General features: G+C 36.8%; 2 protein-coding genes across 2 annotated transcripts; one reads left to right on the forward strand and one right to left on the reverse strand.

Annotated features, from left to right (window-relative positions):
• Positions 1 to 4742: 4742 nt before the first annotated feature.
• On the reverse strand, positions 4743 to 8295 carry LOC139785159 (uncharacterized). Its single transcript, XM_071724309.1, has 7 exons — positions 8153 to 8295; positions 7554 to 7678; positions 6363 to 6537; positions 6192 to 6260; positions 5852 to 5967; positions 5282 to 5495; positions 4743 to 5210 (listed from the first exon to the last, which is right to left on the reverse strand). The coding sequence occupies exons 2-6, from the start codon at positions 7590 to 7592 to the stop codon at positions 5436 to 5438; spliced, it is 459 nt and encodes a 152-aa protein (XP_071580410.1). The 5' UTR covers positions 7593 to 7678; positions 8153 to 8295; the 3' UTR covers positions 4743 to 5210; positions 5282 to 5435.
• Positions 8296 to 9125: 830 nt separating this feature from the next.
• LOC139785164 (uncharacterized) lies at positions 9126 to 11272 on the forward strand. The gene is made up of 5 exons (XM_071724313.1): positions 9126 to 9436; positions 9761 to 9935; positions 9999 to 10180; positions 10279 to 10347; positions 10439 to 11272. Exons 1-5 carry the CDS (start codon positions 9223 to 9225, stop codon positions 10915 to 10917), a joined length of 1119 nt encoding a protein of 372 aa, XP_071580414.1. The 5' UTR covers positions 9126 to 9222; the 3' UTR covers positions 10918 to 11272.
• Positions 11273 to 11281: the final 9 nt, after the last annotated feature.

Here is an 11281-nt window from a genome sequence, read left to right on the forward strand (position 1 = left end):
ACAGTTGTCCGCAATTGCTCTGATCGTATCGCTGATATGGCGTGCGATTGTACTTTATTACATTGTTCTTTAGATACTGCGCCAATTCTCTCGGCGGTCGAAGATTGCCAAAACTGTCGAAATATATGGCACGATTTCCCCTCTTCGCGTACGCCACCCAGTGAGTACCCGGTCCCTCAGTATTATCCAAATTCACGATACCGCTTTCGTTCGACGTACACCGCCGATCGGTAACGAGTCGCGCATGAAAATACCTCTAAAATATGGAATGCGCATACGTTTTGCCAGTTGTTGCAGTTGTACGTTGGTAGTTACGCCCTTGGGGATTTTTAGCGTCTCTTCGACGTTTTTTTTTCTCGAGACTCCCCGTCCGCGTTTGTACGGAGCGAGATAAAGTCCGTGACCTTCCATGGCGCGATTGTGACGTTGCATCTCTTCCAGCTGACGCCGCGCGGCTTTGTTATCGTTCACAGCCTTTGCGACTCCCGCCGCTCCGCCGACCAACGAACCGAGAACCCCTAGTAACGGCAGGATCGGTAGGATACCGCCGCGTTTCGCTACCGGAAGTATTCGCTTGTTCTTCTTCTTTTTCTTCGTTTTCAAACCCATACCGAGTTTCGTTTTAGCCTTCATGGCCGCCCAGACGGCTGTAGCTGCAGCTCTCTCTCCGAGAGTCGAATCGTTCGCGGTGACACGTTTTCGCGCTTTCGCGGCGAGTATATTGTCTGCCGCGTGTCGTTCTGCGAGATCGCTGCTACACGGAAAAAGGTATTCACCGTATGAGATCATGCAAGGCAGACCATGAAACGCGCTGCGCCCTGCCACTACGCTGGACCGTGTCCCCCACTCTCTTCCGTCGTGTCCCCCATGTCAAAACACGCTGCCGCGCAGCAACGTCTTTCCTCGTACTAAGCACGGTATTTTTCCGTGCATTGCACCGGCTTTCGCGTTGCGAACGTAGCACGTCGTATCTTCGTGCTACGTTCGCAACGCGAAAGCCGGTGCAATGCACGGAAAAATACCGTGCTTAGTACGAGGAAAGACGTTGCTGCGCGGCAGCGTGTTTTGACATGGGGGACACGGCCCAGCGTAGTGGCAGGGCGCAGCGCGTTTCATGGTCCGCCTTGCATGATCTTATACGGTGAATACCTTTTTCCGTGTACGCGAGTAGGCTATGTCGTGCTCGCGACACGTTGCGTCCAATGGATTAATACCCCGATCACCTCTTGCCAATCGTGTTTCTAAATGAGTTCCCGGACCGCAAAATTGATAGCCGGGGATATGTAATTCGATCGGAAGCGCGTTTATCGCGCGATTCAACAGACCTCGACCTATCTTCGGCGGCATTCGCCGCAGTTTTTTATCAACGGCGGCTGACCGTCGATGTGCGTTTGCTGACACGGCAAATTATAATGTATTAAACAGCGACGGTATTGCTGAACCTCCAAATCTGCCTTGATATGTTCGGGAAGCTTATCCCACAAATAATCTATGTAATTATAAAACTGTCGTAGTAGAATGACCTTTGGCATATACTTTAACTGTTCGGCGGTTAAATCGTAAATATCGCTGTTATCCGACACGAGCAAAAACATTTTAAAGACTGAGCATCTCAGCTCTACGCGCCTCTATAAATAGGCCAGCTTTCTCGATATTGTTTTTTATTCGTTGTGGAGGGGAGGTAAAATGCGGTTCGTACGACAATCGCGGACGATCAAAGTGACAAACTTTGACGATAGGATACAGTTAACGAAAGAGGTACGCAAACATGGAGACATGCTACCGATTTCTATACGCGGTATCATCTGTGGTCCGTCGAATTGCGGCAAGACAAACGTCTTGATAAGCTTGCTGGAAAGTCCGCACGTTTCGAGAACGTGTATGTGTACTCGAAATCGTTGCAACAGCCGAAATATCGATATTTGGAGAATATACTAACACCGATAGAAGAGATTGGCTACTTTACGTTCTCGAATAACAGTGACGTCATTCCACCGAGCGAGGTGCTCCCGAATTCCATTTATATCTTTGATGACGTGGCGTGCGACAAGCAGGATACGATAAGAGAATACTTTGCAATGGGCCGGCACGCGGACGTTGACTCCTTCTATCTTTGTCAGACGTATGGAAAGATACCGAAGCATCTTATACGCGACAACGCGAATTTATTGATTATGTTTAAACAGGATGGTACCAATCTGAAACACGTATACAACGATCACGTAAACACAGATATGTCTTACGATGATTTCAGTAAATTGTGTCATACATGTTGGCGACAAAAGTATGGATTCGTGGTGATAGACAAGGACAGCGCGATTTCGAATGGCCGATACAGAAAAGGATTTAACGACTTTGCGATACCGAAACGTGGTTAGTTGTTGTCAACGCGTCGATTGAAAAACGCTATCGCGACATGAACAGCAGCGAGGAGATTAGAGAGCGCGAAAGGATAGCAAATCAAATTGCGAAAACGAGCGATTCGATTCGCAAAAAGTATCACGCCTTGAAAACTGGTAAAATGGAGGAAGATATCGCGTTGGAGAGACACTTTAAGCCCATCATCGAGCCTCTAAGGCAGATTGCCGAAAACACCGTTAGCAAAGAATCCGATGTGTCAAAGATTGAGAATGAAACGGCGTGGGAAGACGAAGAGCCAAAGTTCAAACGAAAACAACCAAACGTCTCGTTTAACGACTCTGTAATGGCTTCAACTCCGGTTACGTTGAAACGATCGATAAATGTGCCATCTAATTTGAGCGAAATAACCAAAATTTTACAACCGCATAAATCGAAACGATCGACAGGTCCATTGAATGAACCACCGATAACCTCTGCGCCTTCCATGCAACCCACAATGCTCGAATCACTCGCAAACGAAGATGTTTTCGAAACCACGGATGACTCACTCGTGACGTCCGTTCGACAGCAGTTGCAAACATCTGAGGGTCGAGAAACGTTGCGAGATCTCTTGGGTCTATTGGGCCAAAAGTACGTCGGGGCAGTTCTGAGCGGCGATCAAGAAAGCGGTATAGACACCATGTACGGCGTTTATTTCAGCAACGATGGAATGATGCTCGGTAATAAACGTTTTGACGTGAACAACGCGGACAACATAATTATCGACGGCATACGATACGCTGGCACACGCGGTCTTTACGAGTAGATCTTTAAGAAATTTCCCAATGACGATATCTACACGGAGGACGATATGCAAACATACAAGAGCATTCTGTTGACGACGAGTGCTCATAAACGCAATTATGATGCTCACGCTCAAATAAATGGCAACAGCGGATACAAGTACACACAAATAATCGCACCGTTGTTTTCGGGTAAAAAAGCTGGAAAAGGTATACCGCGTGCCATGACGTTAAACGGCAACAAGATCGACCATATAATTGCATCGTCGATTTCGGGTAAAAAAGCTGGAAAAGGTATATCGCGTGCCATGACATTAAACGACAACAAGATCGACTATGTTCATTGGGACGATCTCAACGAGCTTGTAGATCGTCTCCGATTGTTCGAAGCTTCGCGCCTAGCGGGTCACACCGGTCACGATAACGAGATCCTGTCGATTATCGAGGAACTTCGCGAGGCTGGACTTATTATAAATTAAACCGCGCGTCGGCGAGTCATTCAATCAACATCGAAATGCCGATCAACAAGTTTGGTATATCGCTCGGAAGAGGCGGTGCGGAACCGTATCCTATCAATGGAGCGGATTAATCAGAAATTACGTGCGCGATAACGCTCTTTGCATGGTCGCCACCGACTTTGACGCGAAATCGCGCAAGATTCGACGGATAGCGCCGCCTGTAGATGATGGCGATGCCGCCAATAAACGTTACGTGCAGCAGAGCGTGCAAATTTTGAAAGATCGGCAGGATGAAATTGAGAGAAAGATGGCCGCATTCCAGAATAACGTGCAAATTACCCTAAACGAGCTTCAAAAGATGATTTAAGATGTAATTGCCAATCATCGCGAATAGATAAGAACGTACATCTGATCTCTGCGTCAGTTGCGCGTCAGCGTCATGGCTAGTAAGAAGCAATCAACTGAGAAACGGAGGCTGGTGGAAGAATTACACGCTCCTGCGAGAAGAAATTTTTCGCGAAGACGCGTCATAGTGCGCGGATACGATGACCTGTGGCAGGCGGATGTGGTCGAGATGCGTCCATACACGCGATTCGACAGAGGCTACTACTACATACTCACCGTTATCGACGTGCTGCCCTACTGAAAAAAATCATGTGAGAACACACATGAGATCTCATATGTGCTCTCATATGAGGTCTCATACACTAACACATATAATTCTCTTATGAGATCTCATATCATGTATCGTGCCAAAATCTCATATGAGATCTGAAATGCGATCTCATATATCATATAGGTTCTACGTTTTATAATTTCATAATGTGTGTGTGAATTGTTGATTAAAAATAAAATATTTTTAATATTATTAAAAAAGGATATAAGAAATAGTGCATATATAAAATAATGATTTGATATTGAACAGTAGAAATCATACTGATAGCTAATAAAGTGAGAAGTAATATTTTAGAAATTTTATAAGTAAATCTAGCAATAATAAAATGTAACTTCGTAACTTTTGAAATGTAATGAACTGTAATTGTTCTAAGTATATGGCGGTCATTATTTTTCTATCTAAAGAATACTAACTTGATATTAATTTTTCATTGATAGTTTCAAATAATGTAATTAAAACATACAATAAAATTAAATATTATTTATTAAATAATATGTATGTACATTTTAAGATAATATATATTATATCACAGTAATAATATTTAAATTACATTAGTAAACCTTATCTAAAGTTTTTAAACTTGCGAGATAAATTGAGGATCTAGATCGACAAACTCGCTCTACATTCGAAAACGGATAAAACTATTCTCCAAGCGTTAAGCATTAAAATACTAAAACCTTAATTAAATTTTTCAAACGTAAAACATTTTAATGATTTAACATTAATATAAAATATTATATTAAAAAAAAAATTTTTATGACTCAGCATAACAAAAGTACTTAATAATAATAAAAAACAACTTTTATGTGACTTTGTAAAGTGATTTACGAAGATCTCTTATTTTATAACCAATCTGTTTGTTTAAGTCTCTTAGAATTTTCGCTTTCTTCGTTGAATGTCCGTAAGTTTTATTTAGATAATCTTTAAATAGGCCTAAACAATAAAAAAGAAATCAATAATTATTTTTATTTTTAAATCATGATTATTATATGTATAATACTTACGTCGTAAAATACTATATTTTTGAGGAGTAAAACGTTTTCTAGGAGACCTATTTTCAAGTTCGGTAGTTATCCTTGATGTTTTGAAACAACGATTTACCAATGCTTCTCTTGTCCACAAAATTTCCAACAACTCTCTTAGAAATACCCAATGACCTCAATGTTTCATATATTCCCAGAAAGCTAAATTTATCATTTTTCCGCAACCAATATATATCTAAAAAATATTTTCGTTGTAGATTTGTCAAAAACATCAGTTAATGTTAAAAGTTTATATACTAGTTATTGCTTACTAATTAATAAACTTTTATTAATCAGAAGCATTGCTTTCATATAAGATAAATAAAATTAAAAATTAAAATAAAACCGTGAATTCGAAATTAGGTAAATTTTCTAAATAATTGTTCATTGTACTATTGATGAAATCGTACCATTCATGGTGATTATTATATGTTAATAACCATAAAATAGTAGAGAATAAAATAGTAAAATATAAAATAATAAAATAGTAGAGAATACTTGATAGAGAATAATTGATATAATTAGGAATGCAGCGTTCATTCATAATTGTACCTCGTCACCTTCGATGTCGTATAACTGCTTTTCTTCAGGATTTACGTCCCTTGTATCAGGACGCATTGAGTTGTCATACTCATTTGCAGCCTCTTCATCAGAATCGTATGGTGCATCTAAATTATGAAAAAATTGACAAATACTGTTTTCACTGTTTTATAAAAGTTTGAGAAGTTTCAAGTTTTATACGTTATTTACTATTTTTTGTTTTTAAATTACACGAGTATTAAATCAATTGTGTAATGAACAAATCTACTACAATTTACAATTCAGGTTGTAATTATAACTATTGAGACAACTTTTTATCAAGTATTTATAAATATACCTACAATAAATATACCTTGTAATTTTAATCGGTAAACCTTGTTTCTTCTGAATCGTGGTCTATGTCGTGGAGTCTCAGTAATTCCTATTAATACAAATTATTCAGTTTAGTCTTATTCGAAATGAATTAAAAAGACATCTATTTAATTTTATAATTTCTTATATGATGTTCTATCATGGTTTATACTCTGATTGTCATTGTGATTTGTATCATCTTCTTGATTTTCAAATATTCGCGATTGTTTTGCTAACATATTGCCTGACTCGTTATTTTCTGTGTCACTTTCATCTTCGGAATGTCTGCTTCTACCCGGCAGACTAATCTTTGTTCTCTCTAAATTCTTTCGTTTTTTCTGTAACATCTAGAATAAATAATAACAAATGAAAATGTAGCTTTAGATAGTAATTGATTAAAATATAAGTCACAATTTTCCGAGATTTCAATAGCAACGACAATATCAGTAACAATAACTGTACCACTGATTGATTATTTTCATCTTCTAAAGACAGGTCCTCAACATTATGCGAGGACTTTGTACATTTTTTGGATTGCGTTTCATTTGAAGGCCTAGGTTGTGGTGATATTTCGTGTGTAGAATGATCTGTTGTATCTTCATCATTGTCAGATAGTGGAACATTATGCGAGAACTTTGTACATTTTTTGGATTGCGTTTCATTTAAAGGCCTAGGTTGTGGTGATATTTCATGTGTAGAATGATCTGTTGGATCTTCATCATTGTCAGATAGTGGAACATTATGCAAGGACTTTGTACATTTTTTGGATTGCGTTTCATTTGAAGGCCTAGGTTGTGGTGATATTTCGTGTGTAGAATGATCTGTTGTATCTTCATCATTGTCAGATAGTGGATTTAAACATTTTCTATTACTTAAAAATTTTTCTAGTTGCTGTTTCCCATTATGTGCTATACCTAATTTTTTAGTTTCTGTTTCATAATCTATAAGCAATAATACTAACATATTATTTAAATTAATGAAAACTTTTTGAAATTTAAGCAAAATTAATTTTTACGTTGTCAAATATATATTAGGCTCCTAGGTACCGACCGCGGCCATTTTGAAACGTGATGTCAGAAGCAAGAAATTTTACGGTGACAATTGCAAACTACTGTAAAATAAAGAAATCTTTCAATAAAAACACACTACAAATCGTTTTAACACACTACAGTGTGCTATAGCGACCTACAGTGTGTTTTAATCAAAATATCTTTTTATTTGACAGTAAATTGCAATGTAATTTTCGTGTAATTTCTCGCTTCTGACGTTTCGATTTCAATATGGTCGGCGAGGGACCAGGAGCCTTAAAACATGTATGAAGAATTTAATGTACTTGTATGATCATTTTACCTTAAACACTTACTTTGATATTCTTTTTTGATGTTTTCTGTTTTTCTTCCATTTTTAATCGCAGTTGTTGAAGAGCATCACTATGGCGTTTTTTTGAAAATTTATATCTCCCTTTTTTATTTAATAAATGTTCTTCACCTTGAAAAAAAATTATTTTTTATAAAAAATGCATGTTTTTTACTTCATGAATTTTATAATTATTTATTACAATTTATAAAAGTTTGCGGACAACTAATATTTTTGTATATGTAATATATAAATGTAAGTAGTTGAGATAAACTGAAATTACTGATATTTACAAAACTTATTACTAATTTTAGAATTTTATTTATTTTTTAAAGAGATATCAATATAAAAAAATATTTAACAACTCTTAGAAGTAATGAGTCATTACTAATGACAAATAAGAAAGTAAATCTTTAAAATATGCTACGTATAGATTAAATACATTTCAGACTCATAGCTTTTTGATAACATTCTCAAAATTTAAGTCAAAGAATTAAATAAATACCATTATAAGATTTATTATTAATTACTTTTACTTATATTTATGAAAAAAACATGAAGAAGTGTTTTAATTATAAACATATTATATTAATGGCTGTCACTTACTTCCGACAGATAATACCTCAGCTGGTGATAGATGAAAATTGTTCTTCTGATTATCATATCTTTTTACATAATATGGTTCATTGAAACAAATTTTCCCATTAAAGTTTTCTATATCTTTGGTAGATATGATCTCAACTTTTCTCCTTTCATCGGTATAGAAACGAATAGCAGCATGTGTTGGTTCAGATATTGCTATCATATTCGTATCCATAATTACCTATTAGGAAAAAATGATACATTATTATTGCTTAATATTTTATATGAAAATGTAAGAACATATTTTATGATACAAAATTTAGATATAATTATAACCATTAATGGTTACAATTGTAGTCAATGAAACAGATATATTTTATTAAAATAAAATAATATAATAATACCTATTATCCTCGATGGTATCACAGAATTTGTTTTCTTTGACGAAGCCTTTTTATTCTGTTGCTGTTACACATTTAACCCGCGTGTTCGTAAAATTCGTGATTTCACATTCACAAGTTTTCTATGACCGCTGTTACACGGCGCCGTTAATCGGGTTTAATAACATCGGTAGTTCTTAGACTAGCCAATCACACTCATTCTTCAGAAGAAGGGAATAGCTGTGATTTGCCAGCCTAAGAACTACCGATGTTATTAAACCCGACGTGTAAAGCCTTGTGTACACGATACTAGAAATCGGTCCGAGTTTCGGTTTAAACCAATCAACTAGCAGTTCTTACAGAAAAGCAGCAGTTTCATTGGCTTAAACCGAAACTCGGACCGATTTCTAGTATCGTGTACACAAGGCTTAACAGCGGTCTATGACTGCGTTCAATTTAGCGCGTATTAAGGCTCGTCTACACGACAAGGCGTAAGACGGCGTAAGGGCGCTGGCGCATGCGCAAGAGGATTGTTCCCGATCGTAGCGGCGCGGCGCAGCGGCGCAGGAGAAATAAATTATTTTTATTTCCAACGCCTGCGCCCACGTTACGCCGACTATTTCAAGGTTAAATTAACGGCTTGGGTCGCTCACGTATCACGTATCATCGCCGGCTTTACCTCTATATAGTGTGAACCGTGTGAACGTTGGAAACATGGATGAAGAAGGTCATTATAATGAGGACGAAGGTAATGAAGCAATAGGGAATAACGTGTCAGAAGAACGTGCGATATATATCCGTACGTTCATTCACTTTGTGTGCCCCAATACACAACTGTACGTGAAAAGAAGCAAGGGCTATAGCAAATGCCAAGAAAAATCCCTCACTTGGGCAAGTATAGGGGCAGCGATGACCCCAGCACTCACTAGTAAGTAAATTTGAGGCATATGTATAGGTTAGGAACTTGTTGCTAATAAAAATTTTTTTATTTTAATTATAATAAAATATCAATTTATTAATTTAAAAATATATAAACATATAAAAAAGGGTACAAAATTAAAATAAATATAAAAAATAATATATTTTTAAAAATTATTTTATTTTTATATTTAAAGTATTAGTAAAAATTTAATTTTTAAAATATAAAATTAATTCAATTTTTTATTAAAATAATATTTAAAATAATTATTTTAATGTAAATTAATTATAGAAAATTAAACAATTATATGGTCTGACTTCATTCTGTTTTCAGGTTTGCAAGCAGAAAAACTTTTCCATCGTCTCCGTGAAAAGTTTGGAAAGGAAAGAAAAAAGGTCACAATGTCAATGCCAAGATCAGGAGCAGGGGCTGACACGCCTACCTACCAGTCTACTTGGATCTTTTACAATGACCTTCTATTCCTTGCGGATCATATTATAGCCCGACAGTATGTATCATTCATGTTAACTGAACCTAATCAAAAGTTAAAGGGTGATGTGACTTTTCACAGAACAACTTCAAATTTTCAACGGCCTGCTGTTCGACCTGAGTTCTCAGCTGTTCGATCTCAGTCACCTGCTGTTCGATCTCAGTCACCTGCTGTTCGAGCAGAGTTCTCAGCTGTTCGATCTCCATCATCTGCTGTTCGACCCGAGTTCTCAGCTGTTCGATCTCAGTCACCTGCTGTTCAAGGTAGGCAATAATCCCCTGTTTTCAGCTTGTTTAAAATATCGGCTGTATTATCTGCAAATCAGCTAAATTCTCCTCTTTACATTTTCTTTATTCCTTAGGCAAACAATCTACTCTTTCGCCTATATGGAATTCAGACTTCATTTGCTTGTCCTCATCTGCTTCATCTAGTAAGTCTTACAAAAATTTTTGTCAACTAAATATTACTTTTGATTCAACATAATGAAATTTCATTAAAGGTGGTTATTTATTGTTGTATAGGTTTGGACTCAGATATAACCAATACAAGTATAACCAACATATCCAATGAAACAGAAGGAAAGGAATGTACAATTCAGAAAGCATCAGAAGATACCGCCTCAGTTGCAATTCTGAAAACCATGGCGGCCTCTATTCAACCGGCCAAGACAGTGCCTCCAAAAGATCCTGTGAAGAAGAGGAAGCGGGATTCTGAGAAAACAAATGACGTACTTTCTCAGTCATCAAAAGACGTTTCATTTCTGGCTGCATCTCTGGGTGCAGCTCTTGAAAGGTTTGGACCAGTACAGCCAGCACCCCATCCTGGTAGCCCTAATATGTCATCAGATATAGAAGCAATGTTAGGTTTTGTAGCCGTTGCACTTAACAGAGTACCTGAAGAAGAACGGCTGTCATGTGTCATGGATATGGTGACAGTTGTGAAAGAATACACTAAAAAACATTCAGGGGACTATGAATCTGAAACTCGTGTTGATAACTAAATGTATAAGCGTTGGTTCAATGCAGCTGTGATAGCCAAGTACTAAATTTAATTTGAAATCGCTGAGTTAAAGTTAAAATGTGTGTTAATTTAATTTTTTTGGTTTAGTCGTTCTATAGTAATATTTTATTTGGTATCAGTACCAAAATGTTTACTTTTATGTTAATTGAGGATTTCTGTTTATTTTAACTTGTTTAACAAAAGAAAGACTGGTTTCTCTAATTTTATCAGCTGTGATAAATACCAAAGTATGTTCCTTTACTTATGTTAATTGAAGACTCAGTTTTAAGTTTAAATATATTAAGGAATGTAAACACTTTACATTTTATTGAATATAAAAATATATATTTATAATATCTCGTTTT

Source organism: Temnothorax nylanderi, unplaced genomic scaffold, assembly GCF_030848795.1.
Source record: "Temnothorax nylanderi isolate EJ_2023f unplaced genomic scaffold, tnyl_v1.0 TNYL_tig0746_pilon, whole genome shotgun sequence".
Classification (NCBI taxonomy): Eukaryota; Metazoa; Arthropoda; class Insecta; order Hymenoptera; family Formicidae; genus Temnothorax; species Temnothorax nylanderi.

Coding starts and splice junctions, on each gene's coding strand:
- LOC139785159 (XM_071724309.1), bottom strand. CDS start 7,592: ATGGAAGAAAAACAGAAAACATCAAAAAAGAATATCAAA. Junction 5,968..6,191: donor TTACCGATTAAAATTACAAG/GTATATTTATTG, acceptor TTCATAATTTAG/ATGCACCATACGATTCTGAT. Junction 5,496..5,851: donor ACGACATCGAAGGTGACGAG/GTACAATTATGA, acceptor AATATTTTTTAG/ATATATATTGGTTGCGGAAA.
- LOC139785164 (XM_071724313.1), top strand. CDS start 9,223: ATGGATGAAGAAGGTCATTATAATGAGGACGAAGGTAATGAAGCAATA. Junction 9,437..9,760: donor GATGACCCCAGCACTCACTA/GTAAGTAAATTT, acceptor TTCTGTTTTCAG/GTTTGCAAGCAGAAAAACTT. Junction 10,348..10,438: donor GTCCTCATCTGCTTCATCTA/GTAAGTCTTACA, acceptor ATTGTTGTATAG/GTTTGGACTCAGATATAACC.